Consider the following 13,311-nt stretch of genomic DNA (forward strand, 5'->3'; position numbering starts at 1 on the left):
TGTGAGGAATGTACTCCCTCTGATCACCTACTACCCACAGAGAACTCATGTGGCCTTTGTTCACCATCAAGATGGCCCCTTACTCGGAAAAACATGAGTGAAAATACCATGACCAGTTTACGCTGCCTGTCTGAGCAATGACTCAGCATTTGTGCTCCACTTGATATTCCCAGCAGCTCCAGGGAGCCCATGCTTGCTCTAGCATCAACTGCCCTATTGTCAAGTTCCAGTACCTCTCACACCACTGAGCTGAGAGTTCTATCCCTAGAGACGGAAATGACAGAGGCCTGGATCTACCTGAGCTGTGACAGGAGTACGTTCAATATGTCAAATTACATGCCTAGAGATCAGGCACTATATTTGTTTCTCAAATATAGAAAAACATGAACCTGTAGACATTTTCTTTAAAGGTTTATTTTTTAATTATGTGCATGTGTATATGTGTCTATGTATAGGAATGTGCACTTGAGTGCAGGTGCCCATGGAGGCCAGAAAAGGGTGCCAGAGCTCCTGGAGCTGGAGTTACAAGATGTTATGAGCCACCTGACACAGGTGTCGGGAACTGAAACAGTTTTCTGGAAGAGCAGCAAGCACTTGTAACCAATGAGCCATTTTTCCAGACCCAAACCCATAGACTTTTAATAAAGATTTAAATGTGTTTATTCCTTCACCAGAAGATTCATGTTTTTGCTTAGAGCACTATCAGCGATTTCTTTGTGTGAGCACTCATGCCTGAAGGCACACTGACTGGGGTGCAGAGCTACCACTCTTAGTTTCTAAGCAACAGCTCTCATTGTCATTCTTTCTAGGTGAGCTAACTTTGGTGCCAAAGCCAGTTAGAATGTGTGACTCACTCATTTCCTATTAATGTCCAGTTCAAATTAACCTTTCCTGACCCATTTAAGATGAGAGGTTCCTCTCTGAAGCCATGGGAGCTGCCCTGGGCTTTCCAAACTTTATGTGCTTACTAATCACCCAGGGTTCCTTTTACAATGCAGGCTAACATTCAGTAAGCCTAGGGTGGATCTGAAATTCGGCATTCCAGAGAAGCTCCCATGAGCTGCCCTCACAGAGTCTGCAGTACTCTTACTCCCAGTATCAAGGCCACAACTTTACAGCCACAGGTAGATTTGGAGGGTCATGCATATTTCTTAGTCAGCAAATTGTCAGGAACACATTCTTTTCACATATTTGCCTTACTATAATTTAAGTAGATGTGTGCAGAATCCATAAATAAATGGTTATTATTCAACACTTATTTTTGTTGTTCTAGTCACAGAACATGACCACAATGCTCAGGTAATAATTTAGTCAAAGGGCTGTTAATGAGCTTGAATGTTGTTAATGTTGCTGAGTGTGAACCTGCCTAGAGTTCCACTTCTCTGCTCATTTAGTTGGGATTAGAACTCAACCTCCAATCTTGATTTTGTTGTCAGTGTTGGACCAGGAAGAAATTCTATATTGATAACAAAAAATCAAATAAATTTTCCTTGAGTTATAAATTTTGAAGTTCAAGAATTATCCTTTGTAGCTTTGATGACATTGGCTTTGAATTCTCACTTACTTCTAATTTAAGCTGAGCATCCTTAATCTGAAATGTCTAAATCTGAAATTTTCCAAACTCAAAAACCTTCTGAGTGCTGACCTGACACATGTGGGAAACTTAGCTTGTGCACGTGGGTGGCTGGGATAGTGATACTTTTGCTTCCTGGTGCAGTGAACAAAATTATTTTACAACACTGCATAAAATTACCTTTAGGCATGTGTATAAAGTGTATATAGAACATATATGAATTCTGTGTTTATACTTGGGCCCTATCCCCCAATATATCTCATTGTGTATATGTAAATATTAAAAAACAAAATGTGTAAAATCTCAACCATTGCCAGTCTCTTTATATACTCAGACCACACAAACTCATGCCTGGCCCTCCTTTGGCTGCTCAGCCTTCTATATGATCTCCATTAGTGATGTGTGTTGGCCTTGACCCTTTGGATTCTGATTCCTTATGTTTCTGATTACACAAACCCTCATATCAAAGACTCTCAGCTAGCAGACCCCACCAGTCCTCTCAATATCATGTCTGTCTCATAAACCTGATCATTTTTACAACTCAAGTTTTGCCACCTCAGAGGAATATTATTCTCACAGGAATAAACTATATTAGTGTGTCTATGCAAAAGAAAAATTCTGGGCAAAAGTGCATTTGGTATTTTTTTGGAAGACCTTTTCCCAAAAATATGGTGGTCTTTAGCTTATTGTAATTTAAGTCTCCTTGGTCTATTATGAATCTGTTTGATAGGACTTTAAAATTTCAAGAACATGTCTCTTTTTAATCTTTGAAGTAGTGCTTCTATTTTGTATATTGGATTTTGAGGCAGAGACTTCTAAGTGTTCTTCTCTATAAGCCACATGGAAGGAAATCAAGCTAAAAACCAGTGGCTGAGACTGAGGATGATTAGGTTTGTAGAAGAGAAGTTGAAAAGCTGAGCATTGTCTGGTGAGAGATAAAGGATTGAGGTAAGGAAGAGGCACTGATGCTTATGGAGGTCTCAGGCAAAATGAATAGAACCAGTCTGGTGATATGGCTCATTGGTAGAACAGTTGCCTAGCCTGCGTAAGGCCCTGACTTTTGCTTCTCAACACCAATAAAATAAAAACAGACAGACATAAAAGTATGGGAGCTGTGGAAAAAGATTTCCAAAATGATCTACAAAAGGAATTAAGTAATCAAAGATATAAGTAAGCAGTGACTTCCCATGATCAGAGTGCTGTAGCAGAATTTGAAAGCTAGTTGGAGTGTCTCAGCAGTTAAGAGCACTGCTGCTCCTGCAGAAGACCTGGGTTCAGTTTCTAGCATTGACATGGGGTTCACAGCCATTTGTAACTCCAGTTCCTCAGAATCCAACACTCTTTTCTGGACTCTGTGTTTACAAGGCATGCACACACATATGTAAAGAAACAAACATAAGAAAGTAAAATAAATAAATAAATAAATAAATAAATAAATAAATAAATAAAAGCCGTTGGAGAATCTTCAGCTGTCATATAGAGGGTGCACTGGAAGAGTACCTTCCTGATCTCAAATTTTTAAGTCTTCATCATACATTCTACTCCAGAATAACTTTTGCTAATAAGGGGTGAAAGAAATAGAAGGTATTTTTCTTACAATACTGAAGTTGCATCATTTTAAAATCCATTGATTTATGGACCTGCTGTCTCCCTAGACACAAATCTCTACAATGGCCCTGAGTGCTTGGCTTGGTACTTAAATCTCTGAGTTAGCTGATGGGTTTAAATCTACAGACAAGCAGATAGCTCCCTGTGCATTTATGTGGGTTTCTGTATGAACTGCAATAATTTACAAATAAATCCATGTGGTGGTTATATCTATATACTATCTTTTAAACAACTAGTAGAAAAGTCTTAAATTGTTTCCAGTCACTTGAACTGTGAACCACTTGTTGCATGAAGATGAGAAATATTTATTTTTCTTCGTCGGATTTTTCAGCCATCTTAACAAAATAGCGTCTATACAAATATGTGTCCTCGGCTTTGAACAGTATGTATTGTCAAAATGGTAGCACAGAAAAGCTTTGCTCAGTCACTTATAAAAAAATTTTTATTTACTGAATTTCCAAGTACACTATTAAATATGTTCTGTGTTTTACAGTTTAAATTAAGAAAGAGATAGTCTTACCTACAAGCCTAAATAACACAAATAACCATTAAGTTGATACAATTACTCTTCTTAATATGTGCTCACTAACTAATCCGATAAATCATTTCTTTCGCTTACTTTATAAAGTTGTATGTCACACACTGATTAGACCTATGAAAGAAAGATTAGAAACCAGAATAAGATTTATTATTCTTAGGCACTGTGAAATCCAAAGTAGTGTACAGTGCTACTGACAAAGTGTTCATTGTGTGTGTCTGATCTCATAGTTCTCACATGTGAGTTTCTCAAGGAAACTCACGTTTAGCAATTCTCAGCCACAAATTTTTTCTTGCTATATTTATAGCACTGTGTGAACCTGACTGCCCCAACACAAACCTCATTCCAGCTACCTGATAGACCTCCTTTATGAGCATGTCGTTAAGCTTGTTGCCTGGTTGCATCTCTGGCTCCTAATGGTATATATAGTATAGCAGAAAGGGCGCAGCACTGTCTAGAAAGCATAGAATAAAATCAGTCTGTCTCTTTTTAGACTGCTAGTATTAGGGAAGAGGGGCTACATTTCATGAAACTAAGTCATTCTCTGAGGAAACAGAATACATCTGTAAGTCCAGTTACTGCTCTACTCTTGTTGATAGTCAGGCTGGGAAAGCTTTGGGCTTGGTGTTTCTTATTTCTTTTGCATGCTTGACTGAGAATATGCTTCTATATATAAAATTAGCTGGGTATTTGGGAACTTCAGTTTCTCTATTTAAAGACTGCAGTCTAATTATCATAAAATGTAATTCCACATCTATTATATGCATGGAGTTAATAATAATTGCTTGATGGTAAATGACATTAAAGAAGAGCAAAAATGGACATAAATCAGTGGTCTAAATGGACCCAAAGTGGAAGGAGAGGGTTATAGTTAGATTGGCAGTGATAGGAAATATTTAGAGCTGCATTGTCTTTTTGAGAACTTAACTAAATGTGATATCAGAAAAGGTAATTTGGCCATGCAATAGCTGCAGATTCAGGTGAGCCATCTATGTTATCTGGGATATGTGTATAACTCTATGAACAGTATGCAGTTCAGCGTCTAAGATGCCACAAACTTAGATTTTTGTGGTCATTCATTTGATCTTAATTTCCAGCTTATAGGATATAAAAATTATTTAAGGTTATTTCCAGAACTAAAATTCTGATTCTACTCTGACTATAAACATTTTTACTTGTCTGACTCCCAGAGTGCATGAATCAGGAGATACATATTAGTTCTCAGGGCCCCTAAGATAGACATTCTTTGTTTTGTAAGTCACAAGAGATCCACAAGGGATTCACAGAGTTGACAGTGACAATGTCAGAATTTCCTTAAACTGATATATTTAACACATGAAGCAGGAATTAAGCTCATTTCTGTAGTGCACCTGACTTTACATCATTCACAAATTTTAGTTCCATTCAAATATAGCCATTTCCATGAGAACACATACTTAAATATTTGAAATGGATACTAAAAGTGCTATATTGAATAGTTCTAAAAGGCATGCTATATAGACTTCAGAATCCAAAACTGTATCTGTGCATAGTACGACCAGCTGGACCTCCACGATTAACAAATAAGAACAATGCTTCACAAGCTTTGAAAGAACTACCAGCTACACCATTAAGAATACTGTTGCCAAAGCTGGATTTGCCTCTAAATTACAAGCATGGACTGTGTTATGCCATCACTGACAATATGCTGGGATTTGAATTCAAACTGTATATGAAGATGCCATACCTGGCCTATGCTTGTTAAAGAATAGGGATGTGTAACACTCTGCTAGAAAAGATTAGTGAAATAACCTTTCTTGGATGGGAATTACCCAGGCTCTAGAATGTTAGACATCTAGTCAGGCTGAATCGTTTCCAGCTCCATGCCAACATTTGAGATTTTAAATTTGTGACAATTTTAAACACCTGTTTTCAGATTTTCTGAACTGAGCATGTCAAAGAATGTTCTCATCTTTGTGATTCACAAGTTGGCTGTTTGAACCAGATCCACTCCTTTTGTTCATTTTATACACATGCTATACTTCTCTGCCAGGGGATTCCTTTTGTACAAACACAACAGTGGGCAGCATGTGGGGTGAGGGAGGATTAGTCAAACTGAGAAAATAACCCATGTGTAGAAATGTGGGTCGGCAGAGAATATGACTTGAAAAAGATTTGAGATGATTTTGGTTTGATTTCCCATCAAGCATATTGTATCTAAGAGGACCAAAATATCTTTTGGAAACACCAGAGAGATTTCATCCATGTTAAAAAAAAAAAATTGATTTCTTATTTTTCCTTTTCAGCTTTGATAATAGCCATGAATAAAGATCTCAGTTTGAGTGAGGCTCAACATCTTTCAGGTTTTTTATCCTTTTCTACCCTCAGTGGTAGGAAGTAAATAATCAAAGCAAAGGAGGTAGTTGCAGTTCAACAAGACCAAAACAATCTCCCATAAGGCCACTCAGCAGTTCCTGACATAGGTGATGTGTCACTGCAACAGTGAGAAGGACTAAATGTTCTTTCTGGAGGGCAGGGGAAAGGATTTGTATAGGCTTCTTTTGTTTTAATAGACTTTCAGCTTGTTAATTAATTTCCTGTTTTGCGAAAGTAAAATTAATAACCATAATTTTTTAAATGTAGGTCAATTCCAAAAGACTTTCCCCAAACAATTCTTGGAACTGTTATTGTAACATAAAATAAGAAGTGTGTCTCCTGTTGGGGTCCTCTGTTATGCAAAGTAGAAATCTCTTCACGTCCGGATAGCTCACGAGCTCGGAAACCATGTGCTGCAGATTCCTTCATAGCAGAGTGCCTTCCTGGCATCCTCCCTGACTCTTCTTTTAAAGTGCTCGCCACAAATACATGCCCTCCAGCACAGGAGCTACCAGGTTTTTAATCAGGCATTGTCTGATAGCCTGATAGAAGCCCACCGCCCTATGTAAATGAGGCATCCTAAAAGTACCTATCAGCTAAGGCTTCTTCTGCTGTCTCTACACTATAAATAGTCCTAGTTTTACCCCAATAAAGTTGGAGCTGGAGCTGAATCACTGAGATCTGAGCTGAGTCACTTGTCTTGAGCTGTAACACTAAATCCTGTGATCCAGTCTCCCCGGGGGGTGCTATTCCTCCGTCGCCGACTCGTGGACACCCTGGCTTTTGCCATCCCTCATACGCTTTCCGTGTGGTCCAAGTGGCCAGTGGACCTCACATCCTGAGGAAGGTATACGGGTGAAATAGGGACGGGATCTACTGAGTAGACCTCAGTAGTGGAGGAAACTTCACTGCCCAGGAGCGCGTGCTGGGACACTGAGAGCCCAGCGCGTGCTCGCCTATAGTCTCCCAGGGCTTTGACTCTCCAGGGAATAGACTACTATTAAGAGCAGGAGTCACAAACAACCTGTGGGAAATTTGCTGATAAGCTGATGATCTGGTTTGAAATATTATGTTCTAGACATGAGAGGATAACCCAGTGCTATAAACTTTAATTGTGCTCATATTCTGAAAAGCAACCAGCAACTACAATTAGTTAAGGTAATACTATCCATGTGCTTTAAAGCTAAAATCAAATGAGTAAATGGGAGGGAACATGATGCTGTTATCAATAAGCATGTTCAAATACTTTAGAAAATGTCATCGAGTTGCAATCATAATGATTTATTCTGATTTGCCAGCAGGTCTGCAGGAGCAGTCTATAAATACATATCTTTGAGCTTGAGAAAGAAAAATTTAGCCATCAGAGAAATAAACAGAAATAGAGAATTTTATATACTTTATATGAAATATAAATGAAACAAATATAAATATGTATATGAAACAACTATATTTCAATTTTGAGCTCTTCCAATGAGTAAAACAATGTGGTAACGCTTTTGTAAATGCTCACCCTTTATAATCTTTTCAATTGTCTTCAGAATAGAATCTCAGGCCCTTCTATTATCTAGCAAATGGAATTACTCATTCTCTTCTCTGACTACTCTCCCTCACTCCATGTTTGGGTACATAGTGAGTTTGCCTTGCTCTTTATGCCCCTGATAGATTGTTGTATTCAAGTCTCCAAAGTGAGTAGGCTCTTTTATTCAGATATTTTCTCATCATGCAAACGTATGTACAGACATCTCTTGCCCCAGATGAATGGCCAAGGTGGTTTGAGTTTCCTGTTTCTATCATAGCACTTATCCTTATACTGAAATTATCTGTATAAATATTCTGTCTTCCTCACTAAACAGCAGATATATTGAAAAGATGTGTATTTCATTCATCTTAGGATAATTAGTAACTAGAACAGTGCTTTGCACATAATAGGCATTCAGTATGGATTGAATAAATAAAATAATCAATATCCAGAAAGAAAGAACACAAGTACACAGAAATTAGTCATTCAGTTAGCCAGAAAATGGAATCAATTTTGCCAGAATTCGGGACTAACTTCTGATCAGTAAAGCACATGCCTTAGAATTTTAGGTGTGACCTACATCTTCCTCATCTCTAGAACTGTCATCATTTGCAAATAATATTTGCATATTCACATCCCTTGTGCTGCTTCATCATTAAGGGAACCTTGGGATCATGCTAATCATCTGGGATTTAATTTAATCCAAGAATGCCCAAGGGTGTAGTAAGAGGAACACAAGACTTAGACAACATGAGCTCAAGTCTCTTAATCTAGTGGTGTGCTTTTGGAAAGATCCCCTAGTCTATCTAAACTGCAGATCCTTTTCCTACCTTGTCACCCCAATGAATGAAAATGATATTTTTACATATTGTTATAATTATCATCAAAGTGGGTGCAGAGAGTTAATCAACCAATCCACAAAGAACACAGATTTTAGAGTAATAGAAGTCTGAATGCTAGATATACCAAGCAGCAGATAAGTGACCCTAGGAAACATACTTATCTCTCTGAGACAGTTTTCCTATATAGAGAGGTATTAATAATTTCCATTCAGGTTATGGTAAACACATAAAGATTTTCAAATTGTTTAATAACATTATCATCATTGTTTTTGTTCAGGTTTGGGAATGCTGGAGAACAATGTTTCCTTGAAAACCACATTACTACCAGCATAGCTAGATGTGCCATTTGTGATTCTCATTGGCTGAGCTACATTCTTAGTCATTTCTGAAATAATAGGAAAAGAATAATAAGGAAGAAAACACTCTCTTGTTCATTTGTAGGCACAGTTCCTTTAAAGCCACAATTGCTCTTTTCCACATAGTAGAAAAGTTCACTTCATTATTTCTAATGGTTCTTTCCCAGTATTACCTCCTGTGACTCTAAAAGCTGCCATTAATTTCCCATTAGTAAACTTTAATTAAAATGAACATGTATCATTGTTTTTAGCAGTTTCATTTGTAATACATGTATAAATGCATGCAAATCTTGCCTACAATGTTTCAAATGCTTGTTTCTGAATAAGAAAACACTTTGATGCTATTTCAAAAGATTTTATCTACAGAAAGCTTTTAACCCTAACCCTTCTCTAAAATAACTACAATCATGGAAATACAATGAATAGTTAGCAACCTAGCTAAAGTTCAAGGAAGTATCATGTGAAAACTTGAAAAATGATCTCTGAGCTTTGAACTAACCAGTACGCAGGTGTTGTTGCAATATTTGGGTAGAACGTATCAAAAAGTAAAGCTGGAAAAGGCCAGGGCTGCTTCTAATTTAAGGATGCATGGCCATCTAGAATATTGTACCATGTCTAATACAATTATCTTAGATAAGTCCCTTCTTACCACTTATTATCAAAGGTAATATAATCTACCTTTGAATAGAACCACAAAGCTCCACTCAGATGTTCAAATACTCAGAGAAACTGGAACATCAGAAAGCATTTGAGTATTAAATTCTGCAATCTTTCTTATTCCTTTACAATATTCTTCATTAGGTTAAAGTGTTTTTGAAAGCATATTTTCAGAAAAATAAAGCCATCTAGTTTGGGATTATATGCCTCTTCCAGGATACCATGGGACTCCTCAAATATCTTAACCCAAACCAAATAACAGATCAGATGACAATTCAGATTTCACATGGTACATCTCATTTTGAATGATGACAAAGAGATCTGATATTTCCAACAGGAGCATTTCCACCCAGATCATCCTGTTATCAAAGTAAACCTCAAAATCTCTAAGGACTGCTTAACCAAAAAGGAGTCATGTGTTTCTCCAAGGGTTAGGGCAGCTAATGTACTTGTCTGACAGTCTGTGATATTCTTTCTGCTTTTAGCCTTAACCTTCTGTCCCTCACCATCCCTGGGCTTTGCTGTAAAGTCCATTGACCCAGTGGCTATTGTCTTATTGAGATATTTTGGCCTTCATGGTTTCCCAGTTATTTGTCACTTTCTGAATATGATTTCCTGAAGAAATGAAGCATCACTATCAATCATAGAAATGTCTAAATTAGAAAGTTTAATAAGCACTACAATTAAAACAACTTCTTCAGTTCACTGAGTTTGATATCACTTTTTTTTTCAGAAAGTATCAATCTGTAGGCGATGTTTATAGTTTTTCAACAAATAGAACTGAGAAGTGTCATTATTCAGATATATAAAAACCTTAAAGATAATTAAAAGTAATTTCTAAATCTTGTAAAATGTTTGTAAAAGTTACCAAATTGAATGGTAAGTTGTATATGCTACATTATTAGATTAAAATTACTAATTATATACATTTTAGCCACTAAGTAACTTCAGCAATTAGATATAACTATTCTAGTTCTTTCTCAAACATTTAAAAAGAAAATTACAAGTCTTTCAGTAGTCATCGGTGGGATATAGAGCAATTGCAGTTAACAGACATTTCAGAAAGTTCCATTGATCTGAAATATGGGGCTTCCAGCATCAGTTTCCCTGACAGCACATGGTGTTTAACTTTCCCAGGAAGAATCTGCTCTAGAGCCATACCTTGGGCTATTGCAATGCTCAACCTGCTTCACACATATTGGTCCCATGAAAAGTGGTGAAATGATTGCACTTGGTCTTCTCAGCTGAAGACACTATGGTTTACCAGACAGAAAAAGAAGTCTGTGGATCTATTCCACAGATTCTCTGAGTGGTTTCTTCATGGGATACTTCAGCCTAATCAGTGACTTACAATGTCTTTTTTCCTAAAAAAAAAAAAAAAACTGCACATGAAATTCTGCAGAATGCAACCCAATATCAATGAATCTTCTAAGAAGTTTCCACATATCACACTATATATTTACTAAGTCATTTTAAAACTGAGAATCTCTAGGGTGTTAGTCTATATTTTTGTAGACACATATTTTTGTATGTTTAAACATTGATTCCAAAAGCATCTAAACACATAAAAAGAACCCATTTCTGAGTATATTGTCTCATTACATTCCTAAGTCCATGCAGTGGTTGCTTGATGGTTTTCTCTGTCCAACAAGTTTAGCCTTGTATTTCAGTGTGTAAGTGGAAGTGTTATCTAAGTAAAGAAACTTGGTAGATCAGATGACAAGCAGCAATTCAGCCAAAGAAAATGCCAAGCAGGAATAAAGTTTACCCAGTGTGCTACCCCTTTCCCAAAGGTTTTCAATTACAAAAGAGAGTAGATATGAGATAATGCAAAGTAATCAGAAGTTTACTATGTAAGTCTGAATCCCCAAAGGCCTGATCATTTGTGCTTGAAGATATAAATACAGGATGTATAATATCTGATCTATTTTCATTATTTTACATACATGACAATTCAGATGTTTATTTATTAACACTACTTTGAGTACTTCTCTAGCATTAAAGTGTGAGTACTTTTGAGCAGTGACAATTTCTATTCAATTTGAAACTGTACGCCCTCCCCAGAACAAAAGAAACTATCCAGAGTGCAACACACACCACCTATTCTATATAATAAAAAAAAATGATTTTTAGAAAGTGTTACAGGAATCCTCTACTACTCACTGAAAGAATGTCACTAAGAACTGTAAGGAGCTGTGACATAAAGAGAAGCTAGTGAGGGGACCACAATCACTTTCATGTCCTTTTGTGGTTTTTCAATTCCCTCCCACCTAAGGTGAGTTGGGATTAAAAGAGGAAAGAAGGAAGGAAAGAAGGGAGGGAGGAAGAAAAGGGAAAGAGAAAGGGAGAGAGAAAAAGAAAGAAAAGAAAAAGTGAGCCCCAATTAAAAAAAAAAAAAACAACAACAACAACACTGAGAGTGTGACTGGGGCCCCACCACAGTAACCCCAAACGATTTCGTGCAAAAGCAAAGCGGTGGACATGTAGGAGCAGCTGCAACCTCCCTCGACCCCCACCCTGATACGGTACCTCCAGATTTGCCCGAGCTGCAAGATGTGGATGAGTGACTGCAGGAGCCAGATGCAGAAGGAGCAGGACGCAGACCTGTGTTTGCCGCTAGCCCTGGTGGCCCCGCTGCTGTTGCTGCCGCTGTTGGTGGCGGCGATGTTGCTCTTGCTGGCGTTGGATGCTTGCCTTTGCGGCGTGGAAGGACGAGCCTCGCCCTCCCCCGCTGCAGACCCTCCACCGACCACTGTCTTGCAATCAGCTCCTGGCTGCTGGCAGCTGGAGGCAGAGGTCGTGGCGCTGTCCTCGGTGCTGAAATCATGCACGAACCAGCGGAAGCTGAACACTTGCACAGAAAGGGAGCCCAGCACCACGAAGAAGAGCGTGAGCCCGAACCACCAGCGCTGGCCGCGCAAGTAGTAGTCCACGGCCAGCCAGATGTCCGTGCCCACGTCCGCGAAGTACACGGCCACGGCAGCCAGGATCCAGAGGCAATCCCACAGCGAGTAGCGCCGCTGCTCCCTGCCCAGGCGCAGGCACAGCGCCGCCGAGCCTGCCCCGCCGCCCGGGCCGCCCGGGCCGCCGGAGCCGCCGGAACCGCCGCTCCCCGCGCAACAGCAGCAGCAGCGCGAGCAACCGCTGCCATCCGGGCAGCAGCCGCCCCCGGCCGCCTCCTCGTCCTCGGCTCCTGATCCAGACGGCAAACCTGGCGCTAATCCTTGCACCGAGCCCGAGTGGTCCGAGTTCTGCAGCGGGGTGAACGCCACGTCGCTGCTCTTCTTCATTTTCAGCCTCCCGTCTGACTTAGCGGCCATGATACCTCCAGAGCGGAAGGGAGTCCTCCTTTATCTGACACCTTTTCTGCGGTCTCCTCCCGCCACCTCTGGCCTCGCCCGGCTGCCCTCCCCGGCGGGGCAGCTCTTCCTCCCGTTCCTGCGCCCGCTAGCCCGCCGCCTGCCGCCACCCGCCGCCCGCCGTGCTGGGCGATGGGCCGGGCTAGCAGCGCGCCTGGGGCCGGCAGGAGCGCCGCCTGGCTGCCTGCGCCGAGCCCAGCTGCTTGCAGAGCCCTGCGCGCGCCCCTGCCCGCCGCCCGCGCTCTTCGCCGTCTTGGCCCCGCGGCTGCCGCACGAGCGGCGGCCGCCAGCAGCAGGAGTAGCAGCGGCCGCCGCGGCGCTCCTCGGACCTGCACATTCCTCTCCTCCCCTCGCGCGCGCTCCCTCCTCCCGCTTCCTCTCCTCCACCAGCTGACTCCGAGGGAGAGGATGACCTCATCCCTTCCCTTCCAGCTGCCGCCGCTCCCACCCCGGCTCGGGAGGGGCGAGGAGGAGGAGGAGGAGGAGGAGGAGGAGGAGGAGGAG

At 40.4% G+C, this 13,311-nt stretch overlaps 1 protein-coding gene across 2 annotated transcripts in view; it reads right to left on the bottom strand.

Moving 5' to 3' along the window:
* Xkr4 (XK related 4) overlaps positions 1-12,879 on the bottom strand; it is a 509,976-nt gene extending 497,097 nt beyond the window's left edge. For both annotated transcript variants that reach the window (XM_008844405.3, XM_017800948.2), the window contains exon 1: positions 11,978-12,879. In XM_008844405.3, coding sequence (XP_008842627.1) covers positions 11,978-12,768 — 791 coding nt within the window. In that variant the 5' untranslated portion in view covers positions 12,769-12,879. The remainder of the gene's footprint in view (positions 1-11,977) is intronic.
* Positions 12,880-13,311: the final 432 nt, after the last annotated feature.

This window comes from Nannospalax galili, unplaced genomic scaffold (assembly GCF_000622305.1).
Source record: "Nannospalax galili isolate Female #2095 unplaced genomic scaffold, S.galili_v1.0 scaffold40, whole genome shotgun sequence".
Taxonomy (NCBI): domain Eukaryota; kingdom Metazoa; phylum Chordata; class Mammalia; order Rodentia; family Spalacidae; genus Nannospalax; species Nannospalax galili.